The sequence below is a fragment of the Nomascus leucogenys genome, chromosome 8 (assembly GCF_006542625.1).
Source record: "Nomascus leucogenys isolate Asia chromosome 8, Asia_NLE_v1, whole genome shotgun sequence".
In the NCBI taxonomy this organism is placed as follows: domain Eukaryota; kingdom Metazoa; phylum Chordata; class Mammalia; order Primates; family Hylobatidae; genus Nomascus; species Nomascus leucogenys.
In genome coordinates, this window is record NC_044388.1 from 76520419 (window position 1) to 76543485 (window position 23067).

A 23067-nucleotide genomic window follows, 5' to 3' on the forward strand; every position below is an offset into this window, starting at 1 on the left:
GTTCAAAAGGTAGGACACCTGAGTGAACTTTGAAGAGTTTATGAACGGTTCAAATTTACTAGTGCCAAAAAAAAAAAAAATGGAGTAATGAGGTGAAAATAGCTTATAGGTATTATTTATTATGTATTTATTATGTTTAGTATGTGTCAGTGAAGGCAAGCTTAGGAAAGATTTTGTTGTTGTTTTACCTGTGTCTAGAAACCAGTTAAATAAAAGACTTTTAATAGTATAGAAATAAGTAGATCTTATCCTGTAGGCCAGGGGAAACTTCTGAGGTAGAATGCTTTTGGCTGCAAATACTAGAAGACCTAACAGTGGCCAAAACAATAAGAACCAGACTTGTTTTGGTTGTCCAGTGATATTATTGGATCCCACTTGTTCCTCTTTCATCTATGCTGTTGGCAGTGTCTTGTTCATGTTTCCCTTCATGGTTGGCTACTTAGCAACAGCTCCAAACATCATGTTCTCACAAGATATTATCTAAAGGCTGGGAGGGCTGCTTTTCTTCACATGTGTCTTTTAAATTGGGAGAAAACTCAGAAGGATGCAGGGGACTTTTTGTAATTTTTTTTTTTCCTTTGGGGATGTAGTCTCGCTCTATCACCAGTCTGGAGTCCAGTGGCACGATCTCGGATCACTGCAGCCTCCACCTCCCAGGTTCAAGCAATTCTCCTGCCTCAGCCTCCCGAGGAGCTGGGACAACAGGCACATGCGACCACGCCCAGGTAATTTTTGTATTTTTAGTAGAGACGGGGTTTCACCATGTTGGCCAGGATGGTCTCAGTCTCTTGACCTCTTGATCCGCCTGCCTCAGCCTCCCAAAGTGCTGGGATTACAGACATGAGCCACCGTGCTCAGCCCTTTCTGTAATATTTTATTAGCTGGGTCACACCACATGCCCATTCCTAAACCAGGCACTGGGAAAGCAAATGTAGTTATGCGATTAGCTTAGAATAATCACTTATCTTTTGAAGCTGAGGAGGGAGAGGTATTGGGATAATAAATATCCAAATAGATTTGTGATTCTCCAGCAAGAAACAACAAGGAACTGCTCTTGGGTAGGGAGCCAGCAGTGTTTGCTCTAGAAATTCATTGGAAAATTGTAAGCAGGGGAGGCATTAGATTCAATTTGAGATACAAGGCATTCTGTTCAGGGTATAAAGCAGGGATTGGCAAGCTTTTTCTGTAAAGGGACAAATAGGAAATATTTTAGGCCATGTGGTCTCTCTCTCTCTTTCTCTCTCTCTCTTTTTCAAGAATGATTTAAGCAGCTGAAGCCCATGTGGTCTCTGTTGTAGCTACTCAACCCTGGCATTGTAGTGTGAAAGCAGTCATAGGTAGCATGTCAGTGAATAGGCGTGATTGTACTCTCATAAAACTTCATTGAGAAAAAACATATGGTAGGCAGGATTTGGCCTGTGGTCTGCAGTGTGCTGACCCATTATGCAGAGGGTAGATGGAGGATAGATGTCACCTGGGAGCATATAGTTATTATTTACTAGGTATTTATTATGTTCATTAGATGCCATTCACTTTTAAATTTGTGGTGATGAGTGCAAGCTTCTAAAAAAAATGGGTAGGATTTAGGGTAAGCATGCAGAATAAGTGAAACTTTGCCAGGTAAGGAGGCAGAGGGATGATGTTTTCCAGAAGGAATATCTAACAAGCTTGCATGTTTGACAGAAACAGCAACTATGAAGTCTGCAAATTTGAAAAAAAGAAAAGAAGGTGCAAAAGGTAAGACACTTGAGTATCTCTACTCTTAACCATGTAAAGAGACTGGGAGACAAGGGAAGCTTCAGCCATAGTTAATGCTATAGTTTCCTTGTAACAAATCCATGGAGTACATGAGTCTATTACAAAGTTTTCACCCATCCATGATAAAATAAAATGACAGAGCTCCAGTTTATTCATTTGAAAATATTGGTGTTGCCGGGGATGGTGGCTCCTGCCTGTAATCTCGTCAGTGTTGGAGGCCGAGATAGAAGCATCCCTTGAGGCTTGGAGGTCCAGCAACTTGGGCAACATCGCCAGACCCCGTGACTATTTTTTCAAAAACTAGCTGGGTGTGGTGTTGTGCACCTGTGATCCCAGCTACTTGGGAGGCTGAAGCAGGAGAATTACTTGAGCCTAGAAGTTTGAGCCTGCAGTTAGCTATGATAGCAGCATTACACTGTAGCCTGGGTGGCAGAGTGAGACCCCATCTCTAAGAAAAATCAAGTCAAATAAGATAAGATACAATAAAATAAAATGTTGGTCTTTTTCCTGCAATTATGCTTTTCTAATTTGTTTTGCTTTTTAAAAAACTTTAAGAAATGACAGTAATAGTTGGTTTATATAAGGCTTTCAGAAACTGGCTTCATCTCCATCTGCAGCCCTTTCTCTGTCTGCCCCTTCTTCTGGCATTACTGAGCTGCTGGTGATGCCCCTGTCACCATCCTTCTCATGTAGATAAATACATACGCTCTGGGAGGCTTCCCTCCCTCTCTTGCCACTGCCTGGGAGGTGTTATCATTCCTGCCCTCTGCCTCTTTTAGTCTGGTGAACCTCACTAAGTCTCAGCTTAGGCGTGATCTCTAGAAAAGCCACCCCTGACAGCTTTTATTCTCATTCTTTAAACCCCAATGCCTACCACTTAGCAGGAACTCAATAAATATTTAGTAAAATAAAGACTGTTTATACAAAGATGATTGCCACAGTCTAGCAACAAAGGAAATAGACATGCAAAGAGCTGATATGCAGCTCAGATGGTGAAGTGACACTAGAAAAATTCAAAAAGTACTGAGAGCCCCAAGGAAGGAGACACCTGTGTATGTGGAGAAAGCCAGATTCAGGGAGGACTTCACATAGCATTTTGAGCCTTTTTTCCCTTTTTCTTTTTCTGTTTTTGGAAACAAGTTCTTGCTCTGTCACCCAGGGTGGAGTGCAATGGTATGATCGAGACTCACTGCAAACTGAAACTCCTGGGCTTAAGGGATCCTCTTGCCTCAACCTCTTGAGTAGCCGGGACTACAGGCATACACCACCATGCCTGGCAAATTTTCTATAGAGTCAGGGTTTCACTATGGTCTCCGGGCTGGACCTAAACTCCTGGCTTCAAGCAGTTATCCCACCTGGGCCTTCAAACGTGCTGGGATTACAGGTGTGAGCTACTGTGCCCAGCCTGCATTCTGAGTCTTAAAACACAAAAATAAATTTGTCAGAATAGTAGAGGAAAATATTTCAGATGTAAAAAACAGGGTGTACAGTATAAAGATATAATGGTAAAAAAAATTTTGCAAATTATTAGTAAATAACAACTTACTTATCATGTTGTTAAAAAGATACTATTATGAAGTAGAGAATAGTAAAGTGTTACTTTATATGTTTTTACTGTATTTTTACATTATGTTTTGTTTCCAGCAGTTTTTTCTTTTTTTATTGGGTGGAATAATTTTTGGGTGACCCTGAGACTTTTGCATGGCTTGAACCTGCTGATATCTAGTGTCTCCCCAAGTGGCTTGTTAAAGTTTTAGACAATTAGAAGTATTTCTTAAAAATGTAAATATTCCAGTAAACATTAAGCTTCATTTAAACTCTCAATTTATAAAAGTATATGTTGTTTTGTATCAATTTTTATAAAGATGATAGTCTTTATTTTAAGTCATTCATTTTAACTAAACATATGGATTTGTCAGCAGAACACAACTTAACAGTGGCTTCAGAGGAAAAGCAAGAAAGACTTGAAAGAAGTGAAAATAAACAACCACAGGTATGTAACAATTTAAATTTCTGGTTTAATATTGGTTTGTTTGTTTGTTTTTCTTTAATAACATAGCATAGTCCAAATGCAGTGACCTTTTAGACTATCCCTTTTAGAATCCAACAGAGCATAATTTCATATTGAATTTTAAAACATTTTAGCCTGTTATAAAATTTAAAATATTCTTATAGTCTGTAGTAACTCGCAGCTATCTGTACCCTTGGAATTGAGGCCAGAAATTTCCAGAACTCTCTTTGCTCTTTTATTTTTGTAACCTTCTTCATGATAAAGAAGGTAACATCAAAAATTGAGTTGTATTACTAAGCAAGAGAAATTATGAACAATTGAACAGTGATGGCCACTGAGTTCACCTCATGTTAAAGAAGTCATTCCCAGTGGTTCAAACTTTGCAGTTTCATGTTGCTGGTCACCAGTGCTGAGGTTAAAGACTTCATCTGTTTTTTGGTTTCTGGTTGCCTTCAGTGTCTATGTTCAGGGAGAGGATGGGGTCATAAAAGCAACCCAACTGCCTATTGAGAGAATTATGCCTTCCAGAATGGGACCTTTGGTGTCAGGGTACAAACGATAACTTTCTTGTTTTAACATAAATAGAAAATGCTATTAAAATTTTTAACCCACTGTCATTAATGGAGCTTAGAATATATTAGACCTGGATATACGCAGATAACCTATCTAGATAACACTATCATATTACAGTATAACATTTGAAGTAGAATCTAAAAATGTTCTTCTCTTTCTGATTGGCATTCATTTTGGCTTCTAATAATTTAGCATTTGCCTACTCTTTAGTTAATCCTCAGAAATATGAATTCACTGTAGGGGTTCACTATTTAGAGTATGCTGAGGTAAAAATCTTTTCAAGAGAGAAAGCCTTTAGAATACTACATATCATCTGTGAACCCATTTCTGTCAGATTTAATTGATAATGAATTAAGTTTACTCCAAACAAACAGAGTTAAGCTTCCTGGTTCATGTTTTTCTCCTATATTAAGCCAAGGCAAATTATTTTTTACTTCTTAGTTATAACCCAGTAACTTAGGGGTAGTAAAACAGAATAAGTTTCACAGTTCAATTTTAATTATTTTCTATTTTTTCTTTGTTCATACTTAATTTAGAATAAAATTAATTTTAAAACATGCACCCTGTCAGAAAAGACATCTGAGAAACAAAAGAATCAAATTAATTTTCTACTTTTGCACCTGGAAAAAAATGCCTCAAGAACCAGAACTGAGTAAGAATTGTAATAAAGAGGATATATCTATATATTCAGGACTTCCTTTAATATTCATTACAATGCCGGGTGCGGTGGCTCACACCTGTAATCCTAGCACTTTGGGAGGCCGAGGCAGGTGGATCACCTGAGGTCGGGAGTTCAAGACCAGCCTGACCAACATGGAGAAACCCCGTCTCTACTAAAAATACAAAATTAGCCAGGTGTGGTGGTGCATGCCTGTAATCCCAGCTACTCAGGAGACTGAGGCAGGATAATTGCTTGAACCTGGGAGGCAGAGGTTGTGTTGAGCCAAGATCATGCCATTGCACTCCAGCTGGGCAACAAGAGTGAAAGTCCATCTCAAAAAAAAAAAATTCATCACAAAAAAGTTCAACTGAAGATTGGTGAAAGTTTTGAAAAATCCAAAATTACTGTTTGTCTTGAGGAAGAGCTCTTACATTGTAACTCTAAAGAGGGACAAACTTAAAGGGAGTGCCCCGTAATCTGATGAATGATATCCCTGATGGTGAGGAAGCAGATGCACCTGGAGTGTCTAACTGTAGTATTCCAGGCATTGCCTGAACAGGAGGAGCCCATCTCACTCAGGTCTTGTCGTTGTATTTATTCTCTGGGTCCCTCAAATACACTTGCCAGTCATCTTCTAAGCTTTATTCAAATGAAAATAAATCAGACTATAAAAATTATAACAAACCAGACATGTAGCCTGTTTCTCACAGAGATGAAGAAGATAGAGAATTGTTGTAATGATACAGAAATTGAAAAATTAAGGAACCCAGTAGTTATGGTTGAAATGAAGGAAGACCAAGAGTTTAATCTGCAAATACAAGAAAATATAACCCAAAATACCACAGATTGGAAATTAGACATTAGACATTGTCCTCAGTCTAGAGATCCAAAAAGTCTTTTTGATTTGTGGTTTGCTCACTCCAAAGAATGGAAGCATGTGGTACGGATAGAAAGCTACAGTATTTCTGCTGTTACAGACACTTACAAAAACCAAGAACCAATACAGCGCTTGTTCCACAAGCCATATGGAACTTAGAAGCTCTTCTAAAGCTTAGAAGGGGTCTGGCAAGTGTGTTTCAGGGACCCACATATGACAGTCCCACTGCTAATATCTATAAAAGCATGAAACCTGAATTAGAAAATGTGAGTCATTCTCCACCACATAGTGACAGAACATCAGCGGCATATCTAGAAGAAGACTTACAGCAAGATATGCAAAGGCTTAAGAATGAGATGGGCTTGTTACAAGTAGAGTTCCTGGCTTTGAAGAAAAAAAATTCAACTATAAAAAGAAAGAGGTTCCCTTGCTGCTTCTCTTATTAATGTTATCTGATTCGTTCTGGTTTTCTACTCAAGAAAATCTCATGTGTATAGTTACAGTGGGGTTATCTAAATGTGTAATTATGTGTCAAAGTAGATTAGTGCTGCTATCTAAATGATGGTTCTGGAAAACATTCCCATAATCTTTGCTCATTCATCAATCTAAGTCTCACTGTGAGTCTTCCAGGTGGCATATGGGCTGGGAAAATTATTTAGCCATATACCATGTGACCTTCTGAACCAGATAAGCATAAGGGAAATTGCTAAAGAAATAATGTCTAGATTCTTTTTTCTATATTCATTTAAAGATGAATTACATTTATTTAAATTATAAAATGGTAATACAATAGGAGGGAAGCAATGACTGAGAAGAGACATGAAAATGTATCTGACCTTGAGAGTTGCAACAAATATTCCCAGCCAAAGAAGTCTGTTTAATGTGCTTTCATGCATGCAAGTTTATCTGTTTGACTCAAACTGTTTAAACTTATACTTCCATCATGGCCACTTTAAATATTTTTGGAAACAAATATATACTTTCACATATTTAAGAAAATCACCACTCTCCAATGTTTCTGTTGAATCAGACTTTTACATGATGTTGTTTAATAAAATATGGTAGGTTTTGGCATGTATGATTTTATCATATAAGTAGCATAACTCCTCAGCCAAAAATTTAGCATTTGACTCTATAGTAGAAGGCTGAGTTCTGTACATTTTGTTCTAAAGATAGACAAAAATCTAGAGATTTTCCTCTTTCAAAGTAAAAACAGATGAGGCCCCCCACCACCCTCTGAGCCATTAAATTGCTTTGCCAAAGTCACAGTTTTAATTTATTTGACAAATTTGGTGTATTTATCTGGTAATTTATGTAATTCCACAATATATAATTGTATCTTCCCTTTTGGTGCCATGAAATACTAGGTAATGCCACCTTAGGAGCTTTGGATGAGTTACTTAATATTTCTTGGTTTTACCTCCATTATCAAGTAGATAATGGGGCTAGAGTGGACAACTATACTGTATATCTTCCAGCTATAAACTTTTGTGGTAATTGAATGTAAACTTGAGGAACATCTCATTTTCCAGGATTCTGCACTAGCAACTCAGCAGTTTCACGTGGCTCCTTGTGTTGTGGTGAACTTTGGTTCCTCTATTTCAGTGAGTGCCTTCACTTTTTTGGTATCCCAGGATCCAAAGGAAAAAATAAGCTTAGTGCAGAAAAGGGAAAACTTCTTTTCTGTTTCTGAAGCCCCACAAGGTCACATCCTCTCAATCTGGCAATTCCGTGGAGAATCCAGGCGACAAAGGCAGAAGACACATTTTATGCCTGTGTCTTTTTGTTTCTCTGTTTTTGTGTTGATATATTTACACCACAGAAGTAACCGTGATCTGATGGAGAACTAGAAGTAGAGTCAGAAGCCCTGAGGAAAATCCTGCAGCTTGCTTATATTTTTAACCTCTCTTTTTTAAGGATTGTGATAAATAAATAAGTTCATCAATGTATATATGTAGAAGTGCTCAGTTAAATGTCTAGATTTATGATGCAGTAAATGTAATTCTTACAACTGACTAAAAAATGTTGAGTCAAATCACAATAGAATATGATCAGGGCAACAGAACTTTTAAAACTTTGAGAGATTTTATCTGTCAAAATAGACGTGGAGGTAAAGCTGTTACTATAGGGTGGTGTCTGGGTTAGATATCAGAGTATAAATGCAATTTTCTTTTTCCAAGATTTTAATTTAGTCAAAAAGTTTAACAACTTTATGCTTCGAGTTTGTTGTAATTCAGAGAAAGGCTTTTCCAATTCTGATATTCTTAAAAATTCTCTAGTGTGTGTGTGTCTGTGTGTGTGTGTGTGTGTATTTTATGGATTCATTGACTTCAAATAAATTTTTGAACTTTTTGAAATGTATGTTCTCTGAGGTTTAAGGTTTTGCTGCAACTTTTTCTCCAGTTGGATATCCACTTACAGCAACTTTTAATTGCATGAATATACAGGTTGTTCTTTCACTTCAGAAATAACCATCAGATGTTATTTTATTGAGTGCTAGCTAAATATTTCTTTTGTTTTATTTAGGATTCTCAAAGTTGTGGAAAAAAGAAGGATGTGATGCATGGAAATTATATGTCGAAGAGAGACATTGCTATGCTCAAAGAGGAATTATACACAATAAAAAATGACAATCTCAGAAAGGAAAAAGAATATATTCATGAAATTAAAAGTATTACAGAAATAAATGCTAACTTTGAAAAGAGTGTAAGACTCAATGAAGAAATGATAACAAAAACAATGGCCCAGTATTCACAAGAGCTCAGTGATCTGAAAGCTGAAAATTCAAGGCTGAATTCAAAATTGGAGAAGGAAAAACACAACAAAGAAAGACTAGAAGCTGAAGTCGAATCCCTCCATTCTAGGCTGGCCACTGCTGCAAATGAGTACAATGAAATTTTGGAAAGAAAAGACCTAGAACTAGTTTTACTGAGAGCAGATGAAGTTTCCAGAGAAGAAAAAATGGGTTCTAATATTTCTCAACTAACAGATGAGAATGAGTTTCTTACTAAACAACTTTCTAAAGCTCGGGTGAAGTTCAGTACCTTAAAAGCTAAGCTCTGTGAGACAAGAGATGCTCTCAGGGAAAAGACATTGGCTTTAGAAAGTGTACAGCTGGACCTAAAGCAAGCGCAGCATCAAATAAAGGAAACGAAACAGATGCATCCAAATGAGGAAGCTAAGGAGAGTCAATCCACTGGAAAGCAGAACTCTTTAGAGGAGAGAATACATCAAGAAGAACTCAAAAATCTCTTGCTTGAACTACTAAAGGATGCTCTTAAGGAAGGCAATAATAAAGAGGTAGTCATTAATATCCAAGGAGGCTGTCTTGAGAACGGAAAGGAAGATCTCCTTCTAGAAGAAAAAAATAAGGAATTAATGAATGAATATAATTATTTAAAAGAAAAACTGTTTCAGTATGAAAAAGAAGAAGCAGAAGGAGAAGTAAGTATGAAGAAAACTATTTATAACCTTCTGGAAAGAAAATTTAAACATTTCATTCTGGCTATATGTTGAACCTAGTTCAATATAAAAATGAATAGATGAAAATGTGTCTACCATACTGTATAATTCCATTTACATGAATCATCCAGGAAATACAGGTATAGGGACAGAAAGAAGATTAATGTTTGTGTAGGCCTGGGGCTGGAAGTGGGTCGTGACTGCTAATAGGCATGAGGGATTGTCCTGGAGTGATGAAAATGTTCTAAAGTTGAAATGTAGAGATAGTTGCATGACACAGTAAATTTACTAAAAATCTTTGAACTATTTGTTAAAACAGATAAATTCTATAAATCATATTTCAACAAAGCTGTTTTAATAAAAATCATATTTCAATGAAGCTGTTTTAATAAACCAAAAAAAGTGTTTACTGTATCAGCTTGGAAACATACTTTGTTTCCAGGAAATAAAAGGTGGAGCTGACAGATGCTTTCCTTTGAGTAAAGACGTTATGTCACCTATGAAATTTTAGTAGATACAGAGCATTGTTGATAAGGTATGTAGTCTTATACTACTGAAATAATAAATGTAATGTCTTTATGTTGCCACATTTTAAGACCATAATGAAGTGGGTAAGTGGAAATGCTTGTACATGAAATGTGTATTTTGAAATTAAGATTCAATTAAGTAAGCTGCTTTGACACTTAATTCTAGATTTCCCAGATGAACTGAAGTGTGTTGTTGTGTCTTGTGATGCTTTTCCTTCAGTGGCTCTCTTTTTTGTGTATTTTAGTTGGTATAACTTTGTTTTGATTCATACCAATGTGACTTAAGTCTGACAATATGTCAGTCTCACATTATGTATTTTTCTGACCACTTAGTATTTTAAAGACTTCTACTTGTTATAAAATCAAAATTTGGAATAAATGCGATAAATTTTAGCAAAAAAATATTTGATGTAATGTTTCCACTGGTAGGTATTTATAATTTACTGTGAATATTTTTATGAATAATTAACTCATAGTTTACATTTTAAGTCTCAATGACTATCATTTGGATATAACTCTTTCCAGTACAAAGATACTTGTAGCTGTCTGTGATTTATGAGTTTGACATTGAATCCCCATTTTCAGACTAATGAGGGGTGGCAGAGTTCACGGAGAGTGGGATTGAAGTTTGTACGGGACAGAGTTGTAGGAGCTGAGGTCAGGGAGGGAGGTAGAGGCCATGTTACCTAGGGCCTTGAAGGCCGTTGGAATTTTACTTTTATTCTAAGATAGGAATCTGTTGGAAGGATTTCAACAGGCAACTGAACATGTGAGGAACTCAGGTTGAGTTGAGGTTCTAAGGTGAATGAATAGCGGGTTGAATCAATCTGTCATGTAAGAGAATAACAATTTGGCAGGAAGATAACACCTTCTGTGTCCCTCACTGAATTCAGTAATAAGGAAGAAAGTGTACATATAAGGGAAAGAAAGTGAATCTGTGTGTGTGGTAATAATTTTCAAAGTATGTATGCTAGAGTTAAATATTATTAACATAATTTAATAATAAGGCACTTTATAAAATTGATAAAAATATTTTGTCAGGTGATCGTGAGACAACTTCAAGAAGAACTGGCTGATCATCTTAAAAAATTTTCAATGTCAGAGTCTCCACTGGAAGGTACATCACATTGTCATATTAATTTGGATGAGACACGGACTTCAAAGAAGAAATTATTTCAAGTAGAAAGTCAAGTATGTATGGAATTTAACATGTAGACAGTTAATCTGTAGCTGGTTGAATAATATAAAGTGTTTTAGGATACTAATTTCAGTGGACAGCTTGATTTTGTATTTTCATTATAATTGACCATTACCATTTTATTATCTTTATAACATACTTCTTCAACTCTGGCTCTTGTTCTGCCATTTTGAAAAATAGTTGCATATGTTTTCTCTTACAATATCTACTCTTGGGAAAGTTGAGAATGATACATCATTCCTCACAGAAAATTGACTTTTTTCCTTTTAAACAGTATTTTTAAATAATTTCCTTAATGTCTTGGTGAGGCAAGCCAGATTAAGTCAGAAGAGAATGTTTAATGGAATATTCCAGAAAGTTATCTTATTTCTTCACTTTTGTGAATGGACACAGAAGCTGTGCCTCTTCATTTCATGGATTCTAGGTTAACTTGTACAGAAAGGCCATCATACTGTTCTTTGAAGTGCACACATTTTAGGTTAATTTACAAACTACTTGAAAAGTTAGGCATTGCCTTCATCTTCCTTTCATTTAAAATATTCTGTAATGGTGTAGAAATACTCAGATCTAATAGAGCATGTACATCCAAAATAGAGAGCTCAGAAAATTATCTGGATCCTACCATGGGATTTTAAAAACAGTTTCACTGAGAGATAATTCACATGTCAGACAGTTCAACCATTTAAAATGTACAACTCAGTGTCTGTTAGTATATTCACAGTGTTATGTGGTCATCAGCACAATCAATGCTAGAACATTTTCACCACTCTGAAAAGCAACCCCACATCTCTTAGCTATGACTGCAACCCCACTCCATGTCTCTCCACCTACCCCAGTTGTAGGCAACCACCATCCACTTTTGTCTCCATAGATTTGCATGATCTGCATATTTTATATACATAGAGTCATACAATATGAAGTCCTTTCTGACTGGCTCTTTCACTTAGCAGAATATTTTCAGAATTTTATCCATGTTGTAGCACATATCAGTAGTCTATTCCTTCTTATTGTCAAATAATAGTCTATTTCATGGCTACACCAGTTTTCCATTCATTCATCAGCTGATGGATCTTTAGGTTGTTTCCACTTTTTGGCTATTATGAAAACAGCCGTTGGAAACATTCATTACAGGTTATTGTATGGACATATGTTTTTATTTCCCTGCATTGGACTTTATCCTCAGAGTTCATTGGGCAGATGTCAGCACCAGTTTTACCCATGCTGTCCTTCCTGCCTTCTCAGTTCCTGCTCATCTAGCCTCATTCATTCAGACCTGGCAGGCAATTTCCTCTTCATGAAGCTTTCTCTGACTGTTCTCTCACAGACCTTACATCTCAGCACTTGTTGCCCAGTCTGCAGAACAACTTAGCCCTTAATTTGACATGGCTTTTAATTTTTAATGGAAGATAATTTTGTCTTAACATAAATTTGCTTAAAGGGCAAATAATATATGACATGTATGTCACCTATCCTTGTATAAATTGAAAATATCTTAGCTTGGCAGCTTTCAGCATAGAACAAAATATACCATACCAACGATTTCTTCTTTGAGACATTAACACAGTAAATCTTTTATTCTAAGTGTATTTTTAGCAATTAAATATGAAATTAAAACCAATTAGTCTAATAGAGGAGAATTGTTCAATCAAATGCTCATGTTTTTCTCAGTATGAAAAAAGAATCTAAATTTGCCTTCCTTCACAATGTAGCCAAAACTGTATTTCTGGATGGTTGCCAGTTTGTCAGCTGAACAGTTTGGGCTGCAGCTTGTCTGATGAAGGATAGCACAGCCCCCTAATCTGAGTGCTCAGCAGAGTACTCCTGAAGGCAGTGCCACAGCAACAGTTGCTGGGAGGGGATTCAGAAGACTTAATTTAGCAATAGAGTCCAGGGTTTTCAGCTCCGTGGCTCAGCCTGTCTCTGCTGGTCATGTTGGTTATGTACTACACAATCCAGGAGGTGCTGTTTACATTGTAGTACATACATGACTGTTGCCCACTGAGTCACACACAGAGAAAAGTAAGCTACAAATTTTATGCTCCCCATTTGCTGCCACTTTCAGTGGTGTGAAGAATGATTCAGTGCATCTATAGGAGACCACTTCAATTGGAATGCCACCTGCCTAACACATACAATAGTCAACATATAAAAAACAGTAAAAATTATAATGCTAATAGCAAATATTGTCTCTAGCTCACTATGTACATGTACTCTTCTAAGTGCTTCTAAGCAAATCTTATCTGTATCTCACCATGCACCATGTACTCTTCTAAGTGTTTCATGTCAGTCCCTGGTTTAATCTTCCCAACATCCCAGTGAAGTAGATGGTATTATTCTCTCCATGTCATAGATAAAGAACCAGAGACACAGAAAATTAATTTGCTCAAGGTCACACAGCTAGTATCTGGGAGATCTGGGATTCAGACCCAGCCCTTCTAGCTTCTGCGTAGAACTGCCTCTCAAACCATTCCATGGAACACATGGTTGGTGAGGTGGCTCATGCCAATAATTCTAGCACTTGGGGAAGCTGAGGCAAGAACAGTGCTTGAGCCCAGGAATTTGAGACGAGCCAGAGCAATATAAGTGAGACCCTGACTCTACCAAAAAAAAAAAAAAATTAAACAGCTGAGGGATGGTGGTGCATGCCTGTAATCCCAGCTACATTGGAGACTGTGGTAGGAGGGTCGCTTGAGCTCGGAATATCAAGGCTGCAGTGAGCGGTAATCAAGCCACTGCACTCCAGCCTGGGTAACAGAGCGAGACACTGTCTCATAAATAAAATGTTTTGTATAGATTCCCATAGAATTGAGTTAGACATCAGACATAGAATTATTAGCCACTTTGATGTCTGCCTTGGGAGTAAAACATATAATAAGGGGCAGCTTTAAACCATCTCAGTCAATAGTCTCTAACGTCTCCAGAAGGTTCTTATTTCATGAATTCCTAAGCAGGAGACTATTTGGATTAAGACATTTGGTGGACACCAGTCTGAGATGAAGAATCTCAATTAGGAAGAAGGGAGATCTCTACTTGACTGGAGCTTCCCAATGACATAGTTGAGTGTACCCCAAAAGAAACTTTAGAACAAGATGTTTATCGTGCCATATCTCTATGGAAAAGGAAATTCTTTAAAAGAAAACAAAGGCAAACAATTGATAATCTGTTTCTCATGGGAAAGTTTTCATTATAAAAGAAAAAAAGGGCTGGGTGCCGTGGCTCACATCTGTAATTCCAACACTTTGGGAGGCTGAGGTGGGTGGATTACCTGAGGTCAGAAGCACAAGAAAAGCCTGGCCAACATGGCGAAACCCTGTCTCTACTAAAAATACAAAAATTAGCTGGTGGTGTGCAACTGTAGCCCCAGCTACTTGGGAGGCTGAGGCAGGAGAATCACTTGAACCCAGGAGGTGGAAGTGGCAGTGAGCCAACGTGGCACCGCTGCACTCTAGCCTGGATGACAGAGTGTGACTCCATCTCAAAAAAAAAAAAAAAAGAAAAAGAAAAAACGGACAAAGTATACTGGTCCAAAAAAGAAGAAAGAAAGAGAGAGAGAGAGAGAGAGAGGAAGAAAGAAAGGAAAGAAAAAAGAAAGAAAGAGAAAGAAAGAAAGAAAGAGGAAGGAAGGAAGGAAGGAAGGAAGGAAGGAAGGAAGGAAGAAAGAAAGAAAGAAGAAAGAAAGAAAGAAAGAAAGAAAGAAAGAAAGAGAAAGAAAGAAAGAAGAAGAAGAAGAAAGAAAGAAAGAAAGAAAGAAAGAAAGAAAGAAAGAAAGAAAGAGGAAGGAAGGAAGGACAGACAAAGTATACTGGTGAATATCCTAAGGGTGAGACAGCCCCCTTCAATATTAGAAAATAACACTGTACTCAAAGTAACATCCATAAGAATCAACATAAAATAGACAAGATTCACTATCTACAAAAGTAATCTGCACCAAGTAGCAATGTATGAGTGTGTGGTTGAGAATATTGTCTATAATATGTGTACTAGAGGGAAGAGGCCTCAGTAAAAAGGTCAGAGCTGGAAATTTATATTAGGGAATCCGGGTTAATGTTTTGAGATTTTAGGAGTTCTGAGAGAATTTAAAAAGAGGAGTAGCAGCCGGGCATGATGGCTCACGCCTGTAATTCCAGCACTTTGGGAGGCTGAGGAGGGCAGATCATGAGGTAAGGAGCTCAATACCAGCCTGGCCAACATCATGAAACACCATCTCTACTAAAAATACATACAATTAGATGGGCAAGGTGGCGGGCACCTGTAATCACAGCTACTCGGGAGGCTGAGACAGGATAATTGCTTGAACCCAGGAGGTGGAGGTTGCAGTGAGTGGAGATCACGCTGTTGCAGAATCAGGAGGACCAGAGAGAGACCTTGGGGTATATACAGGAGGATATCTTTATCGAGTGTACTCAGACGCAGTGGACTCAACATCTGACAAACTGGGCCCAGAACAAAGACAGCACTTGGCTTTTATACACACTTCAAAAACAGGGTGGGCTAGCTTGAAGCAGGCTTACAGTTACACTGGTGTGAAAGCATGAATACAGAGGCAGAACAATTAATTAAATTGTGACAGGTTCATAACTTACGATTACACAAGGCCTTTGCCAGGCAACCCAGATGTCTGTTATCTAGGTTTTGCTCTAAAGAGACTTGCACTGGTTTATCTCAAGTTTCAATATAAAAACACAATAAGTGATGAAAAATAGATCTCTGGATGAGACCCTGTGTCATAGAGTCCAATGGAAGGGGAGAAACAGGATAATAGAAAAGCCACAAAAAGTAGACAAAAGTTATTATTTGTTTATTATAGAAAAAATAAACTTTGTTTAAAGAGAGATGGTTAAGAGACAGGGAAAAACTGAAACCTACAGGTGAATACTTAAAGAGAATGACAGTATTTAGCTCAGCCTGAAGATAGATGAGGATCAAAAATGTAATGGGAACTAGATAAGAGTTTTCTAAAAATCATCTTAGTAAGATGTAATTTAACTTGGAATATCTTAAACTATTAATGACAATGTTTCTAGAGCATCTTTAAAAACTCAAATGTAAATATAACTACTCTTAATTTATCTTACTAACCCTTAGTATTTTATGTGTAAAAATTCTCGTTTTTAACAAACATTTTTGGCAGTTTAAATTTCAGAAAAGATAATGATGAAAGTGTGAATCTTTTTTAGCTGTTTTAAGAAAATGACTAGTTTTGAAATCTGTCATTATTGGCATCAGGTTTATAAAATGCACTTTATACAACTGCCTAAATACATATTATTCATCAACTTATGAGAAATAATATTTTTAAGATAGAAGAGGGTCTCTAGATTTTACAAAAATAATTTTAAACACTTTTTTTCAAGCCTGAAGAAAAACATGAAGAATTCAGAAAACTTTTTGAGTTAATATCATCACTGGACTATAATGTGGATCAAATAAGAAAGAAAAATCATGAATTAGAAGAAGAGGCAACTGGGTATGGTTTTCATATTGTAGAACATTTTAACCATTTAGTAATTGATTTAACTCTAACTTTACTTGACTAAAACTTTGATACAAATTCATTTTATGTCTGCATTTTCATAATTAAACGAATTCTATTTTAAAATGTATTTCAGAAACTCACAACACAACTTTATAGGCATATGAGCGGGAGTCTTATGACCCTTGGACTTTTTTGTTGGAATTATTTAAAAAATCAAATTTTAGTGTAAAAACACAATAAGTGATGAAAAATAGATCTCTGGATGAGACCATGTGTCATAGAGTCCAATGGAAGGGGAGAAACAGGGGGTGGGAGTCAGCTGAGCTGCTGGGGCGAGGTTGGGATGAAAAAATTTATATTAAAAATATGTGAAAAAAGAAACAACACAATCTGAAACTTTTTTGAATGCCAAAACATTACATTTATTTTTATTTATTTATTTATTTATCTTTTGAGACAGAGTCTGGCTCTGTCACCCAGGCTAGAGTGCAATGACGCGATCTCAGCTCACTGCAACCTCTGCCTCCTGGGTTCAAGTGATTCTCTTGCCTCAGCCTCCTGAGTAGCTGTGATTACAGGTGTGCACCACCCGCCTGGCTAATTTTTGTATTTTTAGTAGAGATGGGGTTTCACTATGTTGGTCAGGCTGGTCTTGAACTCCTGACCTCATGATCTACCCGTCTCGGCCTCGCAAAGTTGGCATGAGCCACTGCGCTTAGCAATGTATTCTTTAATGGTTTTGAAAACAATAATGACAACGCTTTGGACATGTAATGTCAAGTGCACTCTTCATTATCTAGTTTGAACTTTTATTTCTGAAGACATTTTTGCTGTATTTGGTCATCTTTTCTTCCTTTTGTAGTATTCTCTGCTGCATTCAAATTTTTTAAAGACCTATTTGTATCCTTCTTTAACATCAAAATTTATCTTGATATATAGCTTGTATTTTGTTTCTGCTTCTTTCTTTTTCTTTTAGATATAAAACATATGGAAATTTACTCATTTTATATGGGTACCTCCCTTGTATACATGAAGTATACATCTTATTAAACTTCTGTTTTACAGAAATAAATTTTATATATAAAAAAATAACCTAAAGAAAGAGTAAAATGAGCATTCATGTTTTGATCACAGATTTAAAAAAAAAGGGGAATGTGTCTTTGAAGCCCTGAACACAGCTACTTTTCTATGTATTTACTGAGCACTTAAGTTAGTTTTCTGATTCTAATCAACATTTTTCTGTCATTGTCTTTCTCTACATGGTTTTGTATCTTTCATTTTGTTGACATTATGTCAGTAAAGATCTCTAGATCTCTTCTTCAAAGTCTTTAAATCATCACATATCTGTCTCCACTTTCCTTTTTTCTAAAACTGCCTGTTTTCTTTTTCTCCTCAATTCAGACATTAAAGATGTTTTCTTCTCTTTTTCTACATTGAATAATGTCCTTGTGCTTTTTGTGTGTACTTTTTTTTCTTCTTATAGACTGTGGCCAATGGATATCAAAATGTATTTTTGTGTCTTTTTCAAACATATATGTGTTTTACTTTTTTTAAATCTTGGTTACTCATCTCTCGGTTATGCCTTATATTTACTATATTTACTAATACATTATTCATATCCAAAATGGATATGAATAGTTTATTTATAAAAAAAACTATGGTTAGGCCAGGTGTGGTGGCTCATGCCTGTAATCCCAGCAATTTGGGAGGCCAAGGCAGGTAGATCATTTGAGGTCAGGAGTTCAAAACCAGCCTGACCAACATGGTGAACCCCATCTCTACTAAAAATACAAAATTAGCCAGGCATGGTGGCACATGCCTGTAATCCCAGCTACTTGGGAGGCTGAGACAGGAGAATCACTTGAACCCAGGAAGCAGAAGTTGCAGTGAGCTGTGATCACGCCATCACACTTCAGCCTGAGCAACAAGAATGAAGTTCCATCTCAAAAAAAAAAAAAAAAAAAACAAACTGTATGGCTATTATCACTTTACCTGCTATATATACCACAAAATTGTTCTTCATATTATTTGTCTAAGATTATAATTTCATATAGAATGCTTTCAAACTATGTTCAGTTGCAACTGAGAGGATCATAGTTTATAGATTTGTTTCTTTGATATGCCATAACATAATATCTGTTTAAACAATTATTAAATATTTACTTTTAAAAATACTTGACTTACCAGTTCTTACATTTCTGCAGATATAAGAAATGCCTAGAAATGACAATAAATATGTTAAATGCATTTGGAAACGAAGACTTCAGTTGCCATGCAGATTTAAATAAAGACCAAGTGAAAATGGATATTCTGTTTAAGAAGCTAAAACAGAAGGTAATTAAAAAAAAATTATTCTTTTATCTTAAGGTCTAGATTACATGTGCGAGAGGTGCAGATTTGTTACATAGGTAAATGTGTGCCATGATGGTTTGCTGCACGTATCAATCCATCACCTAGGTATTAAGCCCCATAGGCATTAGCTATTAATCTTGATGCTCTTCTTCCTGACCCCAACAAGCCCCAGTGTTTGTTGTTCCCCTCCCCAAGTCCATGTGGTCTCATCATTCAGCTCCCACTTATAAGTGAGAAGATGCAGTGTTTGGTTTTTTGTTCCTGCATTAGTTTGCTGAGGATAACAGCTTTTGAGTTCATCCATGTCCCTGCAAAAAGCATGATCTCATTCATTTGTATGGCTCCATAGTATTCCATGATGTATATACACCACATTTTTTTATCCTGTCTATCATTGATGGACATCTGGGTTGATTCCATGTCTTTGCTATTGTGAATAGTGCGGCAATGAACATACAAATACATGTATCTTTATAATACAATAATTTATATTTAAACATAAGGTAATTTTAAATCAGCTTGGGGATTAAAATTATGTAATTTGGAGAAATATTAATGATGGATAAGCCCAAATTCAGCCAAAATACATTTAAGGAGGTTAATTCTGAGCCAGTATGGTGACTGTGGCCCTGGATTACCCAATCTCAAGAGCTCTGGAGAATGTTTCATGAGACAGTCACATTACGGTTTGGTTTTGTACATTTCCAGCAGACAGAGTTGTAGGGAAAATTGTAAATCAATATGAGGAAGGCATACATTGGCTCAGCCTAAAAGTGGGACATCAAAAAGGAGGGGCTAACAAGTCATAAGTGGGTTTTAAGGATTCTTCAGGTGACAATTGATAAAGAAAATCTGTTGTCTAAAACTGGAAATAGGTATAAAGGAAGGCCTTAATTAAGATAAGGTCATTATGGAGGTTAAGGTTCTTATTATGTAGATGAAGCCTCCTAGCTGGCAGCCCTCAGAGAAAATAGAGGGTAAGTATATCTTTTCAGACTTTAAATGCATCAGGATCTCAGTTAATCTTCCCTAGATCTGGGAAGACCTACAAGGGGAGAGATTGGGCTACATTAATGAAGACTTCTTACAGATGCAAATTCCCCCACAGGAGACAGCTTTGTACGGCCATTTGAATCTCTTGGCCCTGCAACAGCCATTTCAAAATATGTCAAAAACTATATATTTGGGGGTAAAATACTTGATTTTTTTTCAGCTTCTTCTCTGTGATGCTGTACCAGAATCAGGTTAGAAAGTAAACCACATTATAAGAGTTAATAAAACCCATCTGATGAGATTTGATTGTTTGAAGGGTGTGATTCCCAGACCCTTTAGATAGAAAGTGGGGCAAAAGAATACAAGGTCTTGCTCCTCAATATAAATCTCTCAGTACTTTAAGCAGTGAAAGATTATTCATTTAATTTTACAGACTTGATACTAATAAAAAGGATACTTTAAAAAATATATATGTATATATTTTTCTATACAAAAGACATGCTGTTGATTCTCTTATGTCTTGAACCCTGGCCAGTGATCTGAAACCAAGCAGCCCATCTCTTCAGATCACTAGTACCAAATAAATTTTGGGGTGTAACAGATTTATTGAGAAGTAATTAACACACCATGCAATTCACTCATTTAAAATATATAAGTCATTGAATTTTAGTATTTTCAGAGTTATGTAATCATCATTACAATCAATTTTAGAACACTTTCATCACCCTGAAAACAAATCCCACATCATTTAGCGATCTTCACTAGTTTTCCCTTCCTCCCTCAGCCCTAGGGAACCACCCACCTTCTTTGTATAGATTTGCCTATAAGCCTCTGAAATAAAAAGCAAGTGGTCTACTGGGACTGGCTTATTTCACTTAGCATAATTTTTCATGCTGCATCTATGCTGTAGCAGGTATTGATGCAGGGCTTTCACTCCTTAGTCAGCTAAATCTAGGTTCTTCTCTCATGACCAGGAAAAACTAGCCATGTGGACACATTGAAGGGTGAGAAGGACAGGATTTATTAAGTGAAAGGGAAGCTCTCAGCAAAGAAGAGGGGTCCTGCAAACAGATTTCCACCTCACAATTGAATACCAGGACCAGCACACATGAGCTGAAGAGGCCAGGCTCCTCTTCTGCATAAGGCTTGAATTCTTGGTGGCTCCACCCCAACCCCCCAGTGCATGTGGGCCTCCAGTCTGCTGCTGGCATGTCCAGGCAAGCCCCTGTGCAGGTTCCCTTATCTGCACCAGAAGTTTTATCTGGCGTAGACACTTGTGGGCCTGGAGATTCTCCAGGGACCCTTCCATATCTGCCTAGGCATTTTGCTGTCTCCTGCGTCTATCAGTATCAGTACTTAATTTCTTCCTATTGCTGAGTAATATTCCATTGTATGGATACATCAAACATTTTATGTAACCATTCATGAAGTGATGGACCTTTGGGTTCTTTCCACTTTTTGACTCTTATTAATAATGCTGGTGTAGGCCAGGTGTGTTGGCTCACACCTGTAATCCCAGCACTTTGGGAGGCCGAGGCGGGTGGATAACGAGGTCAGGAGTTCGAGAGCATCCTGGCCAACATGGTGAAACCCTGTCTCTACTAAAAATACAAAAATTAGCTGGGCATGGTGGTGCGTGCCTGTAATCCCAGCTACTCAGGAGACTGAGGCAGGAGAATTGCTTGAACCCGGACCCAGGAGGCAGAGGTTGCAGTGAGCTGAGATCACGCCACTGCACTCCAGCCTGGGCTACAGAACAAGACTCTGTCTCAAAAAAATATATAATAATAATGCTGCTGTAAACATTTATGTATGAGTTTTTGTGCTTGCATATGTTTTTATGTTTCTGGAGTATATACTTATGACTGGAATTTCTGGGTCATATGGTAACTTCATGCTTAACCTTTTGAGGAGCAGCTGCCAGTTTGTTTTCCAAAGTGGCTGCACCACTTTACATCCCCAGCAGCATTGGATAAGGGCTTTAATTTCTTTACGTTTTTCCTAACACTTATTTTCTCTTTTTTATTGAACAAAGATTTGATCCTGTGGTGTGAAGTGATACCACAAGGTGGTTTTGATTTACATTTTCTTAATGACTAATTACATTAAGCATCTATTAATGTGCTTATTATGCATCTTTATATCTTCTTTACAGAAATATCTATTCAAATTCTTTGCCCATTTTTTAAATTGGGTTATCTTGTTATTTATAAATGGTAGGGGTTCTTTATATAGCCTATATATGTAAGTCCCTTATCAGATACACGCTTTTCAGATACTTTCTTCTACTCAGTGTCTTACCTTTTCACTTCTTCATACTGTCTTCTCAAGCACAGCAGTTTTCAATTTTGAAGTTCATTGAATCCATTTTTCCTTTGGAGTCATAGCTAAGAAAACACTGCCAAATGCAGTCACAAAGATTTATACCAATGTTTTCTTCTGAGAGTTTTATAGTTTTAGCTGTTACAGTTAACTGTTTTATTTTGAGTTAATTTTTAAATATGGTATTAGGTGAGAGTCCAACTTTATAATTTTTTTTGCACTGGATACCCAGTTGTTCCAATATCATTTATTGAAAAGACTACTCTTTTCCCATTCTGTTTTTTTGTTAACCTTGTATAAAATCAATTGACTGTAAATGTGCAGGTTTATTTTTAGATGATCAATTCTTAGTTTATGTCTATTCTTATTTTATGTCTATTCTTATACCAGGACCAAATTGAACTGACTGAGAAGATTTTTTCAATCATGTTGCATATTACCAATTGTCTTATGTCATAATAAAAATTAAATGTAGTAGAATATCTTTAACTTCACCTTTTGTGTCTCAAAGGAGTCTGTGGCCAGCTTATAGCTTACTTACTCTAAGACATGATGGCAAGTCAGGCTTACAAGACACACTATTTCTTTTTTTCTCCATTTAAACCTTTAGTCTCTTATCCAGTGCCTCCCTCTGTAGTTTCATTTTTAGTAAGTTTTGGTCACAGGATCTGCTGAAATAGTCTACTATTTAGTGCCTTATGTTTTACTAACTCATTATAATTCATAGAATCATCCACAGATGTTTACCATCCAGGAAGGAGAAGTTTAAGTCCGAGCTGCCAGCTTTCCTCAGTGGAAATCAAGTGAAGTCATCATCTTTCAGTTTGCAGATCCTCTTTCCAGCTGGCAGCTTGTTC

General features: G+C 36.7%; 1 protein-coding gene across 1 annotated transcript in view; it reads left to right on the top strand.

Moving 5' to 3' along the window:
• The window catches only part of ANKRD18A (ankyrin repeat domain 18A), a 53999-nt gene that overhangs the window by 16223 nt on the left and 14709 nt on the right, over positions 1-23067 (top strand). The window contains 6 exon segments of the mRNA XM_030817434.1: positions 1684-1737; positions 3681-3751; positions 8407-9324; positions 10911-11060; positions 16422-16534; positions 18748-18877. Coding sequence (XP_030673294.1) covers positions 1684-1737; positions 3681-3751; positions 8407-9324; positions 10911-11060; positions 16422-16534; positions 18748-18877 — 1436 coding nt within the window.